The sequence below is a fragment of the Hibiscus syriacus genome, unplaced genomic scaffold (genome assembly GCF_006381635.1).
Source record: "Hibiscus syriacus cultivar Baekdansim isolate YM2019G1 unplaced genomic scaffold, ASM638163v2 tig00116997_pilon, whole genome shotgun sequence".
Taxonomy (NCBI): Eukaryota; Viridiplantae; Streptophyta; class Magnoliopsida; order Malvales; family Malvaceae; genus Hibiscus; species Hibiscus syriacus.
The window spans coordinates 4,160,493-4,182,792 of NW_024063513.1; the positions used below are offsets into that span (position 1 = coordinate 4,160,493).

Here is a 22,300-nt window from a genome sequence, read left to right on the forward strand (position 1 = left end):
CTAATGGACAAGTATCGGTACCATTTTTAGAAGATAAATTCCAGAATGTAGATTGGGCATCGATACTAAAGGATAATCGATACCATAGTGAGGAAGTATCGGTACTTGGCCTGGGGTACCGATACTATTCAGATTGAAATTTTGAATTAGGTGTTTCGTTTAATCTAAGTTATTAAAGATTTATTAATAGTAATATGAACTCCGATATTCATTTCGATCGTATATTGTGTAGATATTGAAAAAGGCAATTTTCAGACGATTCGACGTTATAAGATCAACCAAGAGTGATAAGAGTTTTGCTTTGACTAAGTGAGGCTAAGGTGAGTGCATAATATTATATATATATATATATATATATATATATTATATATATATAATATCTATATAATATATATATATATATATATAGTGTTTTATGGAAAGAATACTTGCGATGAATCTATTTCCAATGTTTTGATTAAAACAATGTTTGAAAGTTTATGAAATGATATGATTACATGTTATATGAATACACGCATAATGTTGATTTTGTTACTACGCTTACAAGCACTGTTTATATTTCATACGTGTTATTGATCTATGTGATTATATGAATATGTGATACAAGCTATCTGAAATGTGTAAATGGTAAGCCCAAAGTATGTGATATTAGAGCTAAAGTTATAATTGGCATGCCAAGAGTCGAGGGTTCTACGCGGTCCTTCGGGACAATTCACGGGGTCATTTAGGACATTTCTACGCGGTCCTTCGGGACATATTTATGTGGTACTTCGAGACATTTCTACGTGGCACATCAGTGCATATTCTACGCGGTACTTTGTGCAATTTATGAGCAATGGTGACTGCAGTAGTGCACAACCTCAATGCACTCACATACCTTAAGTTCTCAATGATGTACTATGTGTTATTAAAAGAAATGACATAAATGAACAATGTATGGTGTATATGTTTTTTGTTTTATGAAGTGTATTATGGTTTCTTTATTCTATGATGTTTTAAAAGTTAGGTATAAGATTAAATGTTTTAATGTTTTATTACGCACTTTATATGTCTCACTAAGTCAAAGACTTAGTGTGAGTGTTTCACATGTAGGTTCAATAAGCAATAAGATCAAAGCTAGAACAAGTCAAGACAGTATATCTCTACCGAAGATCAGAAACGATTTAACAATATGTTCTTTTGTGTATTGAATTTTGTTGGCATGTAACTAAAGTTTAAATCGCATATGCTCTGATCAGATTTGTAAACATACTTGATTTTCTCTATTACTTTTGATTAAGGGTTCCACCATTTAAATACAAACAAAAGATTAAAATTTCAACAAATTTTTAAAAGTTGATGTTTTGAAAAGTTAATGTGACATCTTGGATCCATATCCGGGGTTAAATACGGGTTGAGGTGTTACAATGATTTTCACGCGTAGGTAAAGAAAGTAAGTGAAGTAAGTAGCTGAGTGGGCATCATCAATAAAAAAGTTATAAGTATCAGTAATGACATCTTACTATTTTTAAATTTTATAGATGACTTGTATTCGAATAAGAAAGTCTAAGACATGTTATTATGGATATAAATATGATTTAAGTTGTGTTTTAGATAAAAATTATTTTGAGAAAGTAAAAATTTTTAAATTAGACAATTTATCATATGATAAGGAACAATAAAATGTCTAGTTGTTGCCTGAAATGATATTGATTGGAGGCTTAATACTAATATGATTTTACGTGATTACATTATTTATTGAAAAGATTAAATTGGATAAATTTAAATGTTCAAAATTTACTGAATTTTCAAACCTTATAATGTATGTAAAGCTATGTGACATCTTTGACTTGTATTTGAGTACGTATACGGGTTTAGGGTGTTACATATTTTATAAATTATCCTTGTGATATATTTTATAACAAGTAAAACTTTAATATTAATTATAAATATTGAATGAAATTTTATAAAAATATTTTAATTATTACACTATCTAAGTTTAAAGAAAATAAGACATTTAACATATATTTAATATAATTAGTATATCAAATTATATTTTTAAATAATTCCATAAATATTATATTATTTATATAAAGTATAAATATAATATGAATAATATTGTGATCTCGAGTGGATAAATATATTATTTTTAATGTAAAGATATGTTTTTAATAACTCAAAATTAAATATTATTTTAAGTAATTATATTTTTTACAATATAATTTTTCACCCATAAAATTATAAAATGATTATATGTTAAATATTAAAAAATAAAATAATTTTAAGTAATCATATTTATAATATTTATTAAATTAAACTATTTATCTATACTACTACTACTATTATTTATTATTATTATTATTATTATTATTATTAAGTTTATAATTTTGAGGAAGACACGAAGACATATTAAAAAGGATCCATATGAAAAAAATTATTAGTTCAGGAGTATTTTTGTCCAAAGTGGTGAGAATTGTTGATTACCTAAGAATTTGGAGGTAATGATATTCCCACCATTTTAATAAAAAAAATGCTATTATTGGTAATAATTTATTACCTGATAATGATTTTTTTGAACAAAACATAGAAATACAATTTCGAAAAAGATCATTTCTCTTAGTAATGAGCTTTTCCGCGAAACCAAATGCCCCCATAAGGGTTTTTATTTATTATTTTGTTTTCATGCTGAAAGAGGGGAAACTTGTGTCTCGTTGGTGGAAAAGGGTTAGAAATTACGAGTTTGAAGAGGAGAAAGAGCCTTATGATTGAAGAGCTTTTTGGGCTGTGAATAAAGTAGCCAAACTGTTTTTTGGCCCAATACTCCAATGGGAAAATATTAGGTATTGGAGATACCCAACATTGTTTAGCAAAATACGACATTTGCTACAATCCAGATGGAACTCGTCACTCCATAAGATATTATTTTAATGGTCAACGTATAGTAGGCCCACGTGGGCCATTATTCTAATGGTTTAATAATAACTCGTCACCTCGAGATAACGAGTCAATTAAAAAATATTTTTCAAAAATATAAGAAAAAAATAAAATTTGAAAATAAAAAAATTCAAGGTGACGAGTTCCTTTGAATTCAAAAAAAAGTAGTCATTGTTCAACGGACAGACGAGGCAACGGTCACTTGGAAGGAGATAAGTTTGGTCGGAGATTTCAAAAAAATTAGTTATTTATAGCGTCGGGGGAAGGCTATAAATAGAGGTTTTAGTTTTATTTTTTCACCAAACCCGAATCCAAATTTTTTTTTAAAAAAAAATATATTTGTGAAAATCTCAAAAAATGGCAACCCGAGAATATATGTTGCGCCTAGATTACACCCATGTTTCGTCGATCCAACGCGGACAGAATGACGAATGAAATATTCGTAGTCGGGAGATGATAACCAGAAAGTCGCATCAGCGAATTATGACTTCAAGGGTGTGCCCGACGTTGATCGAGGCTCTGATCGATCATTGGCACCCCAAGAAGCACACGTTCCATTTCCCGTGGTGAAGTGACGATTACTTTGAAGATTGCTTACACCCATGTTTTTGTCGATCCAACGCGGACAGGACGACGAATGAAATATTCGTAGTCGGGAGATGATAACCAGAAAGTCGCATCAGCGAATTATGACTTCAAGGTGTGCCCGACGTTGATCGAGGCGGACAGGACGACGAATGAAATATTCGTAGTCGGGAGATGATAACCAGAAAGTCGCATCAGCGAATTATGACTTCAAGGTGTGCCCGACGTTGATCGGCTCTGATCGATCATTGGCACCCCAAGAAGCACACGTTCCATTTCCCGAGTGGTGAAGTGACGATTACTTTGAAAGACGTTGCTTACCAACTTATGTTTCAGAGAATGGAGCCCTCGTGTGAGGCATAACGTGCACGACTCTTCGACGTTGATCTTCCAAGTTATGGGAAAATGGCCACCATCTAACGTCATGAGGTGCTATCGGGTAATGATAACGTGGTTGGAGTCTGAATTCCAATTCACAGACAAGTTTATTGAGGCAGAGATTGTTTTCGCGTATAACATTTCTTCTCCAAATGATCGAAGGCATATTATTACCGAATAAATTTGTAATCTGGTGCACACTCAATATCTGAAATTTTGGAATGCTTCGTTGTGTCGTAATACCAGTTGAGGCTCGACGATTTTAGCCTTTCTGTACTGTGCTTTGCAAGGATGTAATTGTAACGCCGGGTCGAAACATCGATGTAGCAGGCTATTTGATACTATACAGTCCTGGGCTTGGTATCATTCCATTTTTTACGCAAACCATAGATGCCCGTCGAGTTTTCGCTGGCTGGAAGGTAATTGTTTAACTTCATTTATTAAACCTTTTTTTTTTGAATTCATAAATTTATTTATATATTTGGTTATATTTTTTTTATTTTAAATATTTTAGATGGCGTCATAAAATATCATAGACGAGTTGGCGGGTGCCATTGCACGAGACATACGGATGAGGAGCAACATTGGCGGTAGATTCGCGGTATGACATACGGAATTGTTATTATCATTTGAATCTTTTTAACTTTATATATACTAACTTTGATATTTGATATTTACAGTTCTCTTGGCTTCCCTATGTTGACGAGGAGATCCAACAGGTATTACCAGGGCAATTTATTGAGGGGTCCCACTTATGGTGTGTCGTGATGCCGTTATTGCATCAAAGATTGTTGAGTGGCACGCGACTAATAGAGTGATGCGCCAGTTTGCGACGCACCTACCGATTCCTATGCAAATAGAGGTTGATATGGATGTGTTGCTACAATCGATACGTGTGGGAAAGATGATGAAAATTGGCCGACACAACATTCTTACTACATCAACCTATGGAATCAGTGTGAACTATCACTCCCCTATCGACATTACACAGCTAGACTTAGATTTCAACTATTCTCACTATCTATTGCTTTACGAATAAATGGCAAATCATATCTCACGACACTAGAAGATAGGGAAGAATGGCAAATCATCAGGCCATATACATCAAGTCCATAAGAAAACATCGTCGTCGTCGTCTTCCGCTTCAGCATCTGCGGTTGAAGGGTACTATCATGCATATCAGGTTAGTTTCAGTTTCTTTCCTCTATATCATACTTCAACCGAGACTCGACCAACTTGGATTAGAGGTTCATGGGATGCACCGCAGTATACTTAAGTATCTTCGATAGAACATGCAGTTGCGGGTGACATGTACCATATTTTATATGGTCAACAAAGTAACAACCAAGTCGAAGTAGTTACGGCGATGATGACATCAAATGTCATGAATCCATCACTGTATTTCGAAGGTCGATCGCAAAGTGTGTTGGGTACGCATCCTCGACAAGAATACGACGATCAAGGCCTACGACCCCGCGTACTCGACGACCCCGTGGCATTACCATTTCACCACTCCGTGACATCGTCAACAACTTAAAAGACATAAATTTTCTTTGTATTTTCATGTAAAAATTTATTTTTTACAATTAATTTACTTATATTTCATAAAATTTAAATAAATTGATTTTTCTCTTAATTTTCATTTTTTTAAATTATCTCCAGTGACGAGTTCCAAGTGATCGTTGCCCGTCTGCCCGTTGAACAACGACTAGCCAACGACTAATTTTTTTAATTCGAAGGAACTCATCACCTCGACGTGATGAATTTCATAGATATTGTTTTATTTTCTTATAATTTTTTAAAAATTATTTTTAATAGACTAGTCACCTCGACGTGACGAATCATTATAAACCATTAAAATAATGATTCACATGGGACTCACTACGTGTGAACCATTAAAAAAATAATATTTCATTTCGTATGGACTATAGCAAATGTGTATTTTGCTAAATAATGTTTGGGGAGACCCAATAGCTTAATTATTTTACCCGCATAAAGTATTGGGCCAAACAAAATTCCCAAATTGCCTTAACCAGATCTGATCCACATTGAATCCAAAGCAGATCATAAATTCCTTTTGCAATATTCGGGCCAATTGATCGATCCAAACATTTTTTAAAAATATATCAAATAAAATAAATATCATTATATGATATTTTAACCATTGCATCCAAACATCTAAAAATATCATTATATATAATTAATAATTTTAAATTAATAGTTTTTCTTTTTTTTAAAAACAATTTTAGTCTACAATCTTTAACAAATTATATCAACACAGTTATAATACAAACGATACTTAATGCACATAAAACAAAAAATTATAGGTACAAATCAAGTTATTTAATAGTTAAACAAATGGTTGTATATTTAAAGATATTGAGTTTAAACATCAACGATTACAATAAAATGATGATTGAATATTAAAATAATATATTTTATATAACTTTAGTTTAATAAAAATAAAATTAATAAAGGAATGTATAATACTACCAATTAGAAATCGTTGACAATATAAAATTGAAAAGAAATAAATTTAGATATAAATATATTTAGGAGAACAAATTTCTCGTCCTATAATCGATGAAAGGAGCTTTTAACTGCTATTCATAACTGTTTGTATTTTTTTTCTAATTGATAATTAATTAAAATAATTTGTTTGGCTTTTAGGTAAAATACCTCCGTCAAGTCTCCATTCAACACTTTCTCTCGACAGCTTACCATACAAAAAAGTGCGCACACACATCCAAAATAAATAAATAAAAAGAAGTTTTCAAATAAATAAATAGGTCGTCCCCACCTGAACGCTCTTCCAAGTTCTCCACGTGTCCTATCTTATCCAATTTTCACAATCTTCAAATAGATTCAATCTCCTGCGTGCCGTTCCTACTGTAACCAACCTACCACTTGGCCAAAATTTCGACTATGCCCTATATACCATCATATCGTAAGAGGTTCTAACGAGCCTATCTTTTTTAGAAAGCAGGTGATATTTTGCCGAGATCTCTATCCACAAAAACTAATAGCGGATTTCTTCCTCCTCCATTTACCAAAACCTTTACCTCTTCGCTGAGAAACTCTTTTCTTTCTTTCCCAATGGCGACAACTCTTGCATTATCCCTCTCGGCCCCGATCCGGGCATCTTCCGGTTCACTTCAAAGGCATGATCTGAGTTGTAAAAAGCCCGTTCTTCCTCCTTTGGTGGGCTCCTCTCTTCGGGTGGTCCTCCAACCCCGATACATTAGTGATGGCATACCGGCCTCAAAGCGGAGGGAAAGTCAAATTTACCGGATCCTGACTCAGATCCAGGTCGATCTAGACTCAGATGCACGACCGGGTGCTTCACCGAGGAGAAAGCGAAACAACTTCGCAGGAAGACGATGGAGAACGCGGCGTTTCACGATATGATGTACCACTCGGCTATCGCGTCTCGCCTGGCGTCTGATACGTCGGGTTGACCGGTAAGTGATTGAATGAAGTCCAATAATTATCGAGCAAGTATAAATAGTTTGTCGAAATGAAATCTATGTAGAATCATCCTCTCCTACGTTGTTTTTTACGTTCGTCGGAAATCTGGGTAATGTTTGTGTTATTTCCGGGAAAAGACGGTTGATTATGGTTGTAATATGGTTTTAGACCGTTGGATCGTAATGATCGGTGATGCATTGTCTTTACTCTTTAGCTTTACTCTTGTGATTTCATTTCCGTTCCGTCGTCTATTGTGGGACCTGTACTCCGCTTACTTTTGTTTTGACGTGAAGAATTATAGTATCTGTTTTAATGATAAAGATCTTACTGTAGATCTTTGCACGTCTAAATTCGGAAAGTCTGCGGGTCCCTGCGATCCCAATTGTTATAGGGTCTTGATTTGATCAAATAATTAGAATTAGAATACAATTTTGGGTGTGATCTAATCAATAAACTGAGTTCATCCAAGGCCATTATAAGAATTGAGCAAACGTTGCGTAAATGTAGATTTTAACTATACCACTTTCATCAAATCCAAAAAAAAAAATGTTAAAAGAAGAAAACAACCATATCGAATTACGAATGCCTCCAAGTTCAACGCTGGTCATGAGATTCTGAGAAAGCAGAAATTTCAATCTTTTAACGCAGTTCAAGCTTTCATATTTCTCTCCTACGGAAAATCTGATCGCAATTCCACAACTTCCTTCTCCGCGTCTCAATGCATCGCTACAATTAAAGAGCATCATTTCGTACACCACTATAGTTTATCGTGCGATCAGTTCTACGAAAGGAAGAAAGGCTTACAGTTTCATCTACTATGACTTCAAGTCCGTGACTGGGATAACCTGTTGGTCAATTAATAAATCATCGGTCCAACAATTCTCAAAACAAGTCGGGACCGCAGATCTCACAACTCAAACCCATAGCTAGACAGATCTCCATACGGATCAGCTTCTAAATCGCAGCCGCCACTTGGATTCAAATGTCACGTACTCATCCTTTGGTCGCCGGCAGGGTGTATAGCAGATACTGGTGTGAAAAAGAGGGTAGAGGACGTATGTAATGCTGCCTGATCGCCACTGGTCATGAGCGCCAGGAGCTTGCTGCTGATCCGGAGGTGATATCTCCTCTTCCCGTGTTTCTGTTTGATTTTAATGAGTTAACTTTCTCGTGATGTTATTGAAGATTCGAATTGAGGAGTATTTTGTTGTAACTTGTAAGCATGGTGGCTAAATTTGACATTCTGTTTCTTTTTTACTTACTTTGTTGTAACAATCCTGACGATCCTTTTGGCACAAAGTTTAGTACGTAGTGTCTTTCAATGTGTATTACAATCGAAGAACTTGTGTATTCATCTAATATGGAAGATCAAGTTTTAAATACTGAAAATTGTCCTTTTTCTTTGCATTCATTCTTGTATTCTGTTTGTATGTGATTCTCGTTGTTGGGTTTTTATACGCTGATGGTTTACCTTTTACGATGCTGATATATCAAAAGCTGTTAGCAGGTGCCTTGTTTCGTAGTTTTTACTGTTTCCAAACTCATTTCAATGTTGCACTAACCGCAGGGAAAACCAAACATGAGCTATTCACAACATGCATGCCATGGGCTCTGGTTTGTTGCTTTCTTCATTCATCGGTTTGTTATCGGCAGTGGCAGAGTCCTGAGATTCCATCTCTCCAGTAAGGCAATTAGGTAAAATGAATGAAATGACATTCTTATGCTTCCAGCTCCGTTTAACCTGTAATTTCCAGCATGTTCCTTTTGTGAAAATTGGTGCAACTTGCACCGAAAGTTGGGAGAAAAAATATAGAATTCCACCGAATGGTGGAATTGTCAAAAAGGTTGTATTTTTGTTGATTTTTGGTAAAGGGTAAATTACACAATTTAGTCATTGTACTTTAGGGTATTTATAAGATTAGTCTTTACGCTTCAACTATAAATACCCTAGCTCATTTAGCTTCAAAACCATCCCAAAACATTCTAGCTTTCTTCTAATACTAGAGGAATTTAGAGAGTTTCTTGAGAGTTGTTTTTCTCCTTTTTATCAAGAGAGAATTATCATTGTTTTCTCCTTGGTCGATCGAGAGAGGTTGTAATTCCTATTTTCTCATAGTGAAATTCTTCTACCGTTGCCCGTGGTTTTTACCCTATATTATTTAGGGGTTTCCACGTAAATTTTGTGTATCTTTTATCTTCATTTTATTTTCTCAAATTATCAGTTGCGATTTTGCTCTATCCGATAGCCGTCTTCCGCAACAATTGGTATCCGAGCTAGATTAGAGTGTGTAATATCTGATTATTGTCTTTGTGGTTGCCACCAAAAGGTGGATCCTCCAACATAAGAAAGTAAGAAGTTATTACCCATTCTTTGAAGGTTCTAGAGAACTATCATGATAGTGAAATAGTGGGAGCTATCCGTAAAAGAAGTTATGGCAACGAAATTTGATATTGAAAAGTTCAATGGGAGAAAATTCTCATTGTGGAAATTAAAGATGAAGGCCATCCTGAGGAAAGACGGGTGTCTAGCGGCTATCAGTGAAAGGCCGGTGGATTTTGCAGATGACAACAAATGGATCGAAATGGACGGAAATGCTATGGAAAACTTTCATCTAGCATTAGCAAATGAAGTATTGGCAAGCATCGAGGAGAAAAAGACAGCTAAGGAGATATGAGATCATCTCACCAAATTGTACGAGGCCACATCGTTGCACAATAAAATTTTCCTTAAGAGGAAATTGTATACTCTCCGTATGCCAGAATCTACTTCAGTGACAGAACACTTAAATACAATGAACACCTTATTTCTCAGCTTACATCTTTAAGCTGTAAAATAGGAGAACAAGAACGTGCTGAACTTCTACTTCAAAGTCTACCAGATTCGTACGATCAACTCATCATCAACTTGACAAACATTAATGTCACCAGTCTAGTCTTCGATGACGTTGCAGATGCTGTTCTACAAGAAGAAAATCGGCGTAAGAACAAGGAAGACAGACAAGTAAATCTACAACAAGCAGAAGCGTTGACAACGATGAGAGGGAGATCAACAGAACATGGCCAAAGTAGCAGTCACAACATGGTAGATCGAAGTCGAGGAGTAAGAAGAATTTAAAGTGCTACAACTGTGGAAAGAAGGGTCACTTGAAAAAGGATTATTGGAGTCTAAATAAAATCTCCAATCCATAAGGTAATACCTCAAACACTTCAAATGATGGAGATGCTCTATGCTGTGAAGCGTCAACCACCGTGGAAGGCAAAAAAAGATTTGCAGATATATGGCTCATTGATTCAGGAGCAACATATCACATGACTCAAGAAGAGAATGGTTCCATCAATATGAACCTGTCACAGGAGGATCTGTGTATAGTTGCAATGATCATGCCTTAGAGATCATTGGCGTGAGAACCATCAAATTGAAGATGTATGATGGAACAATTAAAGTTGTTCGAGTTGTGCGACACGTGAAAGGCCTAAAGAAAAATTTATTATCCTACGGATTGTTGGATAATAATGCAAGCAAGATTGAAACACGGAAAGGAATCATGAAGGTGTTCCGTGGAGCGCTTGTGGTGCTGAAAGGTGAAAAGATAGCTGCAAACTTGTACATACTGAAGGGAGAGACATTGTTAGAAGCAGAAGCCTCTGTTGCCTCATGTAGTTCAGATTCTATAATGCTATGGCATCAGAAACTTGGACACATGTCAGAACAAGGAATGAAAGTCCTTGTGGAGTAAAAACTACTTCTAGGCTTAACAAATGTAACACTTCCTTTGTGTGAGCATTGCATAACAAGTAAGCAGCACCGATTGAAATTCAACAAATCAAATTCTAGAGGCAAAAATGTTCTAGAATTGGTTCACTCTGACGTATGGCAAGCACCAGTTGCATGCCTAGGTGGAGCAAAATACTTTGTCTCATTTATTGATGACTACTCCAGGAGATGTTGGGTGTACCCTATCAAGAAAAAATCAGACGTGTTTTCAACTTTCAAAAACTTCAAGGCGCGGGTGGAACTTGATTCTGGAAATAAGATCAAGTGTTTCAGAACAGATAATGGAGGAGAATACACAAGCAAAGAATTTGATGACTTTTGCAGGAAAGAAGGCATCAAAAGACAGTTCACAGTGGCGAACACTCCTCAACAAATGGAGTGGCAGAGGGATGAATAGAACCTTGTTAGAAAGAACAAGAGCAATGTTGAGGGATGCAGGCCTAGAAAAATCATTCTGGGCAGAAGCAGTCAATACCACCTGTTATTTGGTGAATCGAGCTCCATCAACTGCAATAGAGCTGAAGACACCAATGGAGATGTGGACTGGAAAATCAGCTGATTATTCAAACCTCCATGTATTTGGAAGTATAGTGTACGTGATGTACAACTTCCAAGAAATTTTAAAGTTTGATCCAAAATCCAAGAAATGCAAATTTTTGGGGTATGCTGATGGAGTAAAGGGGTATCGCTTGTGGGATCCCACTGCCCATAAAGTGATCATCAGCAGGGATGTTATCTTTGTAGAGGATAAACTACAAAGAAAAGAAGACGATGATAGTGCTAAAAAGTCAGAGACTACGCAGATACATGTGGAAAAAGAGGTTGAAGAAGGAGATTCTTCTGAAGCAGAACCAGCACATGATGAACAAGAACCAGAGAGTTCTGAAGCTCCAACAACTAGTCAATCAGATCGTGTAAAAAGACATCCCAATTGGCACTCAGATTATGTTATAGAAGGTAATATTTCATACTGCCTTTTAACAGAGGACGGTGAGCCATCAACATACCAGGAGGCAATAAACAACTCAGATACTTCACTGTGAATGATGGCGATGCAAGAAGAAATTGAAGCCCTTCATAAAAATAATACATGAGACCTTATGCCACTACCACAAGGAAGGAAACCAATTGGTAACAAATGGGTCTTCAAAATCAAGCGAAATGGTGACGATCAAGTTGAGAGGTATCGTGCAAGACTGGTGGTCAAAGGATATGCTAAAAAAAAGGTATTGATTTCAATGAAATATTTTCTCCTGTGGTTCGACTAACAACAATTCGAGTAGTTTTGGCAATGTGTGCTACATTGGACTTACATCTAGCGCAGCTAGATGTTAAAACAACTTTTCTTCATGGAAATCTTGAAGAAGAAATTTATATGCTCCAGCCTGAAGGTTTTGAAGAAAAAGAAAAGAAGAACTTGGTTTGCAGGTTGAACAAATCTCTTTACGGTCTAAAGCAGGCGCCGAGGTGTTGGTACAAGAGATTTGATTCTTTCATTATTTGCCTTGGATACAACAGACTTAATGCAGACCCTTGTGCTTATTTCAAGAGGTCTGGTGATAACGATTTTGTTATTTTGCTGTTGTATATGGATGACATGTTGGTTGCAGGACCCAACAAAGATCATATTGAAGAATTGAAGGCACAACTGGCTAGGGAATTTGAAATGAAGGACTTGGGATCAGCAAACAAGATTCTAGGGATACAAATTCACCGAGACAGAAGTAATAGGAAGATTTGGCTTTCACAAAAGAATTACTTGAAGAAAATCTTGTCACGATTCAGCATGCAAGATTGTAAGCCAATTTCTACCCCTCTTTCTATTAACTTCAAATTATCCTCCAGTATGAGTCCTAGCAGTGAAGAAGAGAGGATGAAGATGTCTCGAGTACCATATGCATCAGCAGTGGGAAGTTTAATGTTCGCTATGATATGCACAAGACCAGACATTGCACAAGCAGTGGGAGTGGTTAGTCGGTACATGGCAAATCCAGGCAAAGAGCATTGGAATACAGTAAAGAGGATTCTGAGATACATCAAAGGGACCTCAAATGTTGCATTATGTTACGGAGGATCAAACTTATTAATCAATGGGTATGTAGATTCTACTATGCAGGAGATTTGGATAAAAGTAAATCTACTACAGGATATGTGTTCAAAATTGCTGGTGGAGCTGTAAGTTGGGTTTCAAAATTGCAGTCAGTTGTGGCTACATCCACAACAGAGGCAGAATATGTAGCAGCTACACAAGCCAGTAAAGAAGCAATTTGGTTGAAGATGCTATTGGAGGAGCTTGGGCACAATCAAGAGTATGTCTCTCTATTTTGTGACAGTCAAAGCGCCTTGCATCTAGCAAGGAATCTAGCATTTCATTCAAGGACAAAACACATACGAGTTCAGTACCATTTCATTCGTGAAAAGGTGAAAAAAGGGACAGTAGATATGCAGAAGATCCATACCAAAGACAACATAGCAGATTTCATGACGAAGGCGATCAACGTTGATAAATTTACCTGGTGTCGATCCTCCTGTGGCCTGTCAGAAACGTAAGTAACATGAAGGTACAAGGTAGAAAGAATAGTGTGAAGATAAGATTGTTCCAATCGAATCTTCAAGTGGGAGATTGTTGAAAATTGGTGCAACTTGCACCGAAAGTTGGGAGAAAAAATATATAATTCCACCGAATGGTGGAATTGTCAAAAAGGTTGTATTTTTGTTGATTTTTGGTAAAGGGTAAATTACACAATTTAGTCATTGTACTTTAGGGTATTTATAAGATTAGTCCTTAAGCTTCAACTATAAATACCCTAGCTCATTTAGCTTCAAAACCATCCCAAAGCATTCTAGCTTTCTTCCAATACTAGAGAGAATTTAGAGAGTTTCTTGAGAGTTGTTTTCTCCTTTTTATCAAGAGAGAATTATCATTGTTTTCTCCTTGATCGATCGAGAGATGTTGTAATTCCTATTTTCTCATAGTGAAATTCTTCTACCGTTGCCCGTGGTTTTTACCCTATATTATTTAGGGGTTTTCCACGTAAATTTTGTGTCTCTTTTATCTTCATTTTTATTTTCTCAAATTATCAGTTGCGATTTTGCTCTATCCGATAGCCGTATTCCGCACCACCTTTTGGAATAAAATTGGTTCCGGTATATATAGAGCTTGCTTGCCTTCCAATTTTCAGGTGATACGGTTTTTTCCTTTTGGGATAATCGCGGGATCTTCTTAGGTGAACTTTTTAAAGCATTGCCAGATAATAATGTATGGTTGCTGGCGTTATGAATTGAAGGAATTCTTGAAACCATTATTCTGGTTTCGGTGGAACACTGAACCTGAATTCAATCCACTGATAATTCCTCACCCTTTGATTTTTGTAACCAAAATATATTCCCTCGCCTCATATCAGTGTCTTTGAAAGCTGGGAATCACGTGCCATTTTATATCCTGGTGGAGATGTATGATCTTTCCATGCCCAACTCAACGGATCATATTAATTTTAAAAATTGCAGTTTGAACGTATTTGATTTTACAACTTTTTAATCAGATCACTAAAACAAATAAATTTTCCTCACTAGGTAAAAGCAAGGAAACAAAGCATCCCAAAGACAGGGACAGGACAATAATGAAACATGAAGAAGGTGACATTTTTATTCTTGGAATAAGAAAAAAATCAAAAACGATAAATTCTCTGCGACGTGTATTATAAACGTCTTTCCTCCAGGATTTTGCTATAGTTTTTATTAGCATTAACGCTGGAAATCAGAAGAAAGAAAAAGATATAAGCAGAATTAGATTCAAAACTCCCATCACTTTCCTACCAATTATCAGGAGCTTCTAGTTCTCTCTCCCAATACTTAAATATATATATATATATATTCAAGAATGGGAGAGGGAAGGATGGAGTTACAGATGTACGCAACTATATATTCGAAAGAGAAGTATATTTGTTTAACCAATTTAGTTTTTGTGTTTATCCTTCTCAATGATGCTCTTCCCCTCCCGGCTTTTTTTGAGTTTTCTAGGCAATGTGTAGTAGTAGCCTGTAGTGCTCAATATTTATTCCATTTTCACACTGCCCCTCTTGCTTATAAATAGGCAACACCCTTCTGGGTTTTTCTTCATTGGTTCAACTCACTGCAGTACTAACTCGGAAAATCAAAACATGAGCTTTCACAACATGCCATGGGCTCTGGTTTGTTCCTTTCTTCATTCATTTATAAGTTTTCTTGTAATGCTTATGTTATTTGAACCTAGGCTTTTTTTTATGCTGTTTTGCAGGTAGTAGAACTGCGAGAAAGACGTTCGAGTTTGGAAGGACGCATGTTGTTCGACCAAAAGGGAAACACCAGACAACCATCGTCTGGCTTCATGGCCTTGGTGACAATGGTTCAAGGTCAACTTTCCTTTTTTCCATTATCAAACCCATCTTTGGATTTACAAACTCTAGCATTCCTCACTTTACTAGAAACAATCTGCTGAAGAAACATGCCTGTCAATCACTGTTTCTGTGAACTTCATTCATTGAATGGAGACTATTTTAACTGTTCAACTTATCATAATTTTCAAACATGACAGCTTTTGGATACAGACATACAGCTTCATGCTATCCAAACAGTATTCGAGCAAAAATCATGTATCATGTTTTGCTTGTAGGAGGGGGCCATATCATGCAATGTTTTTCTTCTTCACTGTTCAGTTGTTGAGTTTTCTTTTCATTGGACTCTTACATGGAGTAAGTTGGATGAAGGAAGAGTACATTCCATGTTCACATATGGGGGACCAAGGATTAGCTTGATTTCTCATGCCTAATTTATCGCTTTGACGAAGAGGATATTCATTTCTATTTAGTATTATATGTGCTCCTGGATTTCTTTATTTATTCCCAATGCAGTGAAGCTCAAATTGTTGATTCAAGTTTACACTTTTTTTTCTCATCTCATCCCAGTAAAAGTTACAGAAGCTTTATCCCCTGTTGCATTTACATACTGCATTTTCCCCTATAGTTTAGAGAAAAAAGTGACATCATCCTAATCTTTATTTCTCGTTTTGTTGCAGCTGGTCCCAGCTGTTGGAAAGTCTTCCTCTTCCAAATGTAAGTACGCTTTTATGTTATCCGGACTTGTTTACAAAACAAAGGATACAGTTATGTTCTTGACATGAATATTTTTATGTATTTGGAGAATTATTGAAAGATTATATATCATATCCATTTCCACACACGTATAATAACAATTCTCATGTGTTCATCTTGATTCTATGCGCTAGATAAAATGGATTTGCCCCGCTGCTCCCACTCGTCCGGTGGCCGTACTAGGGGGATTTCCTTGCACTGCATGTAAGATAATAAGCACCATTTTGATCGTAATTTCCTGTAACTAAAGCCTTCTGAATGCTTTGGCACTGATACAAATCATTTAAAATGGCTGCAACAGGGTTTGATGATGGTGAGCTCTCAGAAGATGGTCCGCATGATTGGGAAGGTTTAGATGCTTCTGCAGCACATGTTGCAAACTTGTTGTCAACAGAGCCATCTGATGGTATTTTAAAGACTCATTTTTAACCATCTGCCATTTTCAAAAAAAGAAAAATACACTATAACGAACATAGATTTCTTTCAACAATAACTAAATAAATGCTTTAAGTTGAACCCAAAGGTTAACATTAGGAATTAGGTTTTAAATCTGAAAAGTAGATAACTAAAATTCTAGAAACAAAATAGGAGCACATTCCAAATGAACAAAAAGTACAGGGACTTGAAGAAAATTTTGACCATTTGCTTATCATAGCAGTTTCGTTTTGACAGTGAAGGTGGGTATCGGAGGCTTTAGCATGGGTGCAGCAATGGCCGTCTACTCTGCAACTGCTTATGCGCTTGGAAGGTATGGAAATGGCAACCCGTACCCCATCAACCTAAGGGCAGTTGTCGGACTAAGTGGATGGCTTCCTGGTTCTAGGTATTACATCTTTCGGGGCTAATTCTTTCGTGCTTCAGACCTCTTTTTGCAATGCAAAAACACAATTGATAACCAAAGGTGCTGCTTTGCAGGGGCTTAAAGAACAAAATAGAAGTATCACGTGAAGCCGCAAGGCGTGCCGATTCCTTGCCCATTTTACTTTGCCATGGAACCTGTATGCATCTATCTCTATAAAGCAAATACTGCAACTTCATCTCATAGTTCAAAGGCGTTCTAGAAAACATCCTCTCCCCGTTGCAGGTGATGATGATGTCCCCTACAAGCATGGAGAAAAATCTGCCCATTCATTGAGTGTAGCAGGATTCCGGAACCTCACTTTTAAAACCTATGAAGGGTATACGCTTTTGCAATAACAGTAGTTAGATCGTTGTTGATTAAGGAACCATGCACCAGCTTATGTGTTGGTTAATTTGGGTGTTCAGGATTGGTCATTACACAATCCCGAAAGAGATGAACGAGGTCTGCGTTTGGCTTACAGCAAGGCTGGGGCTCGAGGGAACCCGTTAACTGTAGCATGGCATCAGATTATAGTTGAAACGAGAAACAACTGCTAAATAATAGTGGCGGAAAAGGAGAACAAGCTGCATATGAATTAACTACGTAGTTAACAAAATGGGTTGCTAGGGTATATTGTATAGTTGAACTAGCCCTTATAGAATCCCTTAATGTCTTATTACATGTTCCTGAAAATAAAGTTTTGAATGCAATTTTCAGTTTAAAAGTAGGTTGTCGATCGCAATAGCCTACATTTCGTTGTAGAAGTAGTTACACTTTATACAATATCAGCAGTGAGGAGAGGTGAACCAGCTGCAAAACAGTATCCATAATATAGAATCGAAGCTGCTTCCTTGATCACATATACCAACCTGATTATTGCCAAAAGGAAGATCACAATCTTCATAGTGGAATCCATTAGAGCATCCAGATATAGCCTACAATAAAGGTGAATACTTGTGCAGTCAGTATGATCAGAAAAAGCAACTTCCCTACTCTGCCTGAATCACCATAACAAACTCAAAAACTCCATTTTTCATTGAGATAAAGCATGTGCCAGCCCAATCCCAGAAGCTCTGAATATCAATCATAATATATATATACAGAAACTTAATATTTTTGTTATATGCAACAAAACCATAAGACTAGGATTAAAATGAATAATACCGCACAGATCGGGAATGATCTTCACAAATATTAGCAAAGTACTCACCAATCGGAATACGGAAACCAAAAATGAAAAGGAAAAGAAAAGAAAAAAAAGAACAAAAACTAGCAAGCATCAAACATCAAGCTCTCAATTCATGTTAAAAACCAACCAGGATCCAAACAAAATCCCTTAAAATTGGACTAACTTTCCAGATCCAACAACAGAGAGTGTTCTTGTTAATTCAGTCAACGAATCCTCCATCTTTGATGCCATGGATCTTGACTTATATGTTGCACCACAAGTAGTTTCCTTTTTCTGAATCTTACCAATAATGTTTCTTCTAATGTACTTGAGAGTTATTTCTTTTCCGGATTTCGTCTTTATTGTTTCCTAGGCCATTGATGCAACACTTAGCGAAGATACGACAAGCAAAGTTTTAACGTCTTAGCTTGCATTTGACAGAGGATTCATTATTTAGTAAGGGTTCACTAATTGTATACACGTGATATAGGGTAAGGGGATCCAATATAAGGATATTTCCAACAACATTTTAAGCAATAACCACACTGCAAATAATCAGAACTTATAAAACATAAGGGAACAGATGAAGTTTTTGCAAAAGTAGATAACATTTCCAAACACGAAATACATATTTTTAACATTAAACATTGTTTCTGTGACAAATAAATAAAAGAAAAAAAAATTGGGATAACAAGAACTTCGCTTTCTACTTCCAAATCTAACGACTTAATAAACCTAAACTCTGACCCTTACCTCCTGCTTTTATTTCCATATGCAATGTTAAAAAAACAAAGCATAAAAAAGAACAAGGACATAAAAGTCAGCTAGAGAAACAACAAATTATATTAAAAGTGAGCAAAAAAGCATTTGAACCTGCGACATTGAGAATCACTAAATAATGTGCTCACTGCTCCCCTCACTGCCCATTATTGGAGTACCATCTTGGTGTTCGCCATCGCAATCCACCTTGGCCACGACGTGTTCTATCAGCTTGTGAACTCTGGCGCCTCCCTTGGGAAACTCTATCTGATGTTGAACTGCGATTCCTCCATTGGAGAATGCCCCGAGAGCCATGATGTCTACCTGGAAGTCTCTCATCTGGCATAGCACTGTTGAGGTGACCAAGTAGTGCTCGATCAGATACATAACTACTATTCTCCCTAGGAACATGATCAGACTCTCGATCACCTAAACCACCTACTCCCCTATCTCCTCCTAAAACTATCTTCATCTGTACTTCTGGAATCACTGATGAACTCAAGTGCAAGTGTCAAGTATGCAAGATTAATAGTCAACCAAGAACGAAAATCCTCTAGATCTGAAAGGCTTTCTCCATTACTTTCTTCCCTAGAGAATACTTGGATTGAGCTAAGCATGTCCTCATAATCCCTTTCGCACTCTAACCTAGTCCAATCATGCTGTCGTTCTGGATCCACCTCTGTTGGCCGAACTAAAGGATGAGCAGACCTAGCATGCTTCCTAAGTTCACCATAAGTCCCACTGAAATCGCATGTCTCAGAAGAACAACCCCTAACTTTGGAATTCATGAACTGACGCACTGAATCTAACACACTCCAGCCGTAAACATCTCCTCGACAAAGAGGGCAAAGAAGCTTTGGCTGCAGATCACTACCAGCCTCAGTTTGCAGATTGTAGAAAGGTGGTGTATTCCTCCAATCACTAGTAGTATAGGTCATGTTTCCCAAAGGAATTTCCTGTAACACAACAGTTGAAGGAGACGACACCGATGACTTACAAAACTGGTCAAGACAATTTGAATGGCGGTAGCTTGTGTTGCACATGAAAGGGCGGCAACCCTTTTCAAAGGAAGAACACCGCAAAAGTACCACATTGTGTGGGTGTTCCATGCAAATGGGGCACCTCGCATCCTCCCACTCGTTAACATCCTCAACTGATCCGAATCCTAATTCGAATGGATTCTCTGGTTGGCATAGCTTAGCATCCCTGCCCCTAGAACTACACGGGTAAGGAGAGACCCTAGAGCGTTCAAAAGAAAAGGAACCAACTCTTCTATCCTTTGGCATTTTTTTAAAACTTAAAATTTTCAGTAACAATTATCTTAAAAATCTGCCTCTCTTCAACACCTCAAGAGTAGCACTCTTTGAATCCCTAGGATAATAATAATATTCAAATTTATGAGATCGAAAGTCAACATATGTGAATAAATTACAAGCATGAATATGTGAATCAATTGCATCGCCTCAACCCTTTCAAGAAAAGGAAAAATTCGGACATTCATTATACATTAAGCATGAAAAAGAATCATCCAGGAACTAAATTGTAGCATATAAAAACAAACCCAGATTTAGTTATGATCGTACGTGCCAAGCAAATAAAATTTCATCCAAAAAAAAGAATTAAAACCAAATATCAGAGATTAATCAAAAAATATTACCTAATGTGTCGATCAAAAATTGAAAAAAAAGCAGAAGTAAACCAATCATAAACGCAGATGCAATTTCAATGAATCCAAAGGAATCATAACATTATTCGTTAGTGAAATTAGATTATAGATTATGCTTAGGATTCGAGCTTACCGGATATTTCTGGAAACAGGGGAATTGAAACTCTTTCGTTTTGGTTGAAGGGAGAGTTTTGATGGAAAATAAACCAATTTAAAGAAAACGGTGTGCAGAAAACTTCTCAGTTTTTTTCTTCTTCTTCCATTTTAAGAGTCGGCATCTTGTTGGGAGAGAGATAAGTAAATGTACTTAAAAGTCCTTACCCAAAGCTAATCTATGTGGACATTTCTGGTGTTCCGTTTTTCCATTTTGAATTTTTTTTTTTCATTAAATCGTCATTTTTTTTGTCTCGAGTTGCCATCATAACCGCATCCAATTTTAAAATGGCCGGATTCTTTATTTATCTTCTATCAAATTTAGATTCAAAATTTAAATTCAAATTATAATAATATTGTTTATTTAATAAATAAATATTAATTTTATAAATTTCATTTTTTTTGTTATCTTCCAGTTAAAAGACTTAGCCTTTTAATTTGTACCGACTCGGATCGCACACTTAATTTTGGTGGGTAAGTTTCTCAGTAGATATTTTTTACATACACAAATACTCGAATCTGAAAGTTTACTTAAACGATATAAAGTTGCTTACCACTTGGACCAATCCTCGTTATTTTAAATTACATCTCTCTTTAACGAAAATTAAATGAACGATTTTCTATTTTAATTTTGACAAAAATTAAATTCAATAGAGAATGGAGAAAAGAGTGATTTTAACACAGCTTTTTTCACTTCCGTTATGGAGACTCATTGCTTATTGTTAGATAGCATAGTTGGCTTGGTTTTCATTCACAACTTCCGCTGAAGTTTTACCTGCAATATCTCTAATTCAACGCAGGGGCGCGGTACTGGCATGTGCCCTCCTTTGGATAAAGAGTTCACTACTTCATCATGCTAATGGAATCGTGTCCCAGGAATCCTCTTTTCTTTCTCTGAACTTTTTGTATCAAATCAGATGGGGAGTTTTAAATTGCGGATACTTCTTTTTCATTAAATGGGAATACTTGAATCTTCAACTGGCCACCTTCAAACATATACCAACATTCATGATGTGTATGGTTGTTTTTATGCAGCTTATTGAATCTAGAGTCTCGACTCTTGAATCAACTCTTCAAATGTCTAGTCGCTTAGATTTTCATTATGCAGCAGGGGTACGTGTTATGTAGGAGAGAAAGTTGATGCAACTTGCAGGCAGTGTTGCCATATCTGTATTCTTTAGTGGGATTAACCCTTTTGTGTCATCATTCTATTATCGAAAAAAATCGAAAACCCCATAGTCCTATAATTTAGTAAGAGTTTGCAATTTGCATGAGTTTTGCAGGATGCAAAAGTAGTTAACTTTCTGCAACCTGTTTTCTTTCAAGTATTAGAAACATTTGTACTTCTTTAACACAGTTTAATATGCATAAGAAAATTAAGGTCTTTGGAGCTTTTGAGAGCTTGACCTTGCTTCAGTTTATGTTGAATTTTATTTGGAGTACAATTTGCATCATTCTTGTGTAT

General features: G+C 36.1%; 2 protein-coding genes across 8 annotated transcripts; one reads left to right on the forward strand and one right to left on the reverse strand.

The window, feature by feature from the left end:
* Nucleotides 1-15,049: 15,049 nt before the first annotated feature.
* On the forward strand, nucleotides 15,050-17,813 carry LOC120194084 (acyl-protein thioesterase 2-like). Its single transcript, XM_039196482.1, has 9 exons — nucleotides 15,050-15,309; nucleotides 15,396-15,510; nucleotides 16,173-16,209; nucleotides 16,383-16,452; nucleotides 16,550-16,654; nucleotides 16,921-17,071; nucleotides 17,164-17,246; nucleotides 17,333-17,426; nucleotides 17,515-17,813. Exons 1-9 carry the CDS (start codon nucleotides 15,300-15,302, stop codon nucleotides 17,597-17,599), a joined length of 750 nt encoding a protein of 249 aa, XP_039052413.1. The 5' UTR covers nucleotides 15,050-15,299; the 3' UTR covers nucleotides 17,600-17,813.
* On the reverse strand, nucleotides 17,661-20,853 carry LOC120194083. Of its 7 annotated transcripts, XM_039196481.1 has the most exons (4): nucleotides 20,816-20,847; nucleotides 20,367-20,387; nucleotides 19,131-20,322; nucleotides 17,661-18,162 (listed from the first exon to the last, which is right to left on the reverse strand). In XM_039196481.1, exon 3 carries the CDS (start codon nucleotides 20,300-20,302, stop codon nucleotides 19,463-19,465), a length of 840 nt encoding a protein of 279 aa, XP_039052412.1. In that variant the 5' UTR covers nucleotides 20,303-20,322; nucleotides 20,367-20,387; nucleotides 20,816-20,847; the 3' UTR covers nucleotides 17,661-18,162; nucleotides 19,131-19,462. The 7 variants fall into 7 exon arrangements, 6 of the variants coding, with proteins under 6 accessions (XP_039052412.1, XP_039052407.1, XP_039052410.1 ...); XM_039196476.1 differs by having other exon boundaries at nucleotides 19,131-20,387; nucleotides 20,816-20,853; XM_039196479.1 differs by lacking the exon at nucleotides 20,816-20,847 and having other exon boundaries at nucleotides 19,131-20,318; nucleotides 20,370-20,541.
* Nucleotides 20,854-22,300: the final 1,447 nt, after the last annotated feature.

Coding starts and splice junctions, on each gene's coding strand:
- LOC120194084 (XM_039196482.1), top strand. Junction 16,210..16,382: donor AAAGTCTTCCTCTTCCAAAT/GTAAGTACGCTT, acceptor TCTATGCGCTAG/ATAAAATGGATTTGCCCCGC. Junction 16,453..16,549: donor GGGATTTCCTTGCACTGCAT/GTAAGATAATAA, acceptor TGGCTGCAACAG/GGTTTGATGATGGTGAGCTC.
- LOC120194083 (XM_039196476.1), bottom strand. CDS start 20,302: ATGCCAAAGGATAGAAGAGTTGGTTCCTTTTCTTTTGAACGCTCTAGG.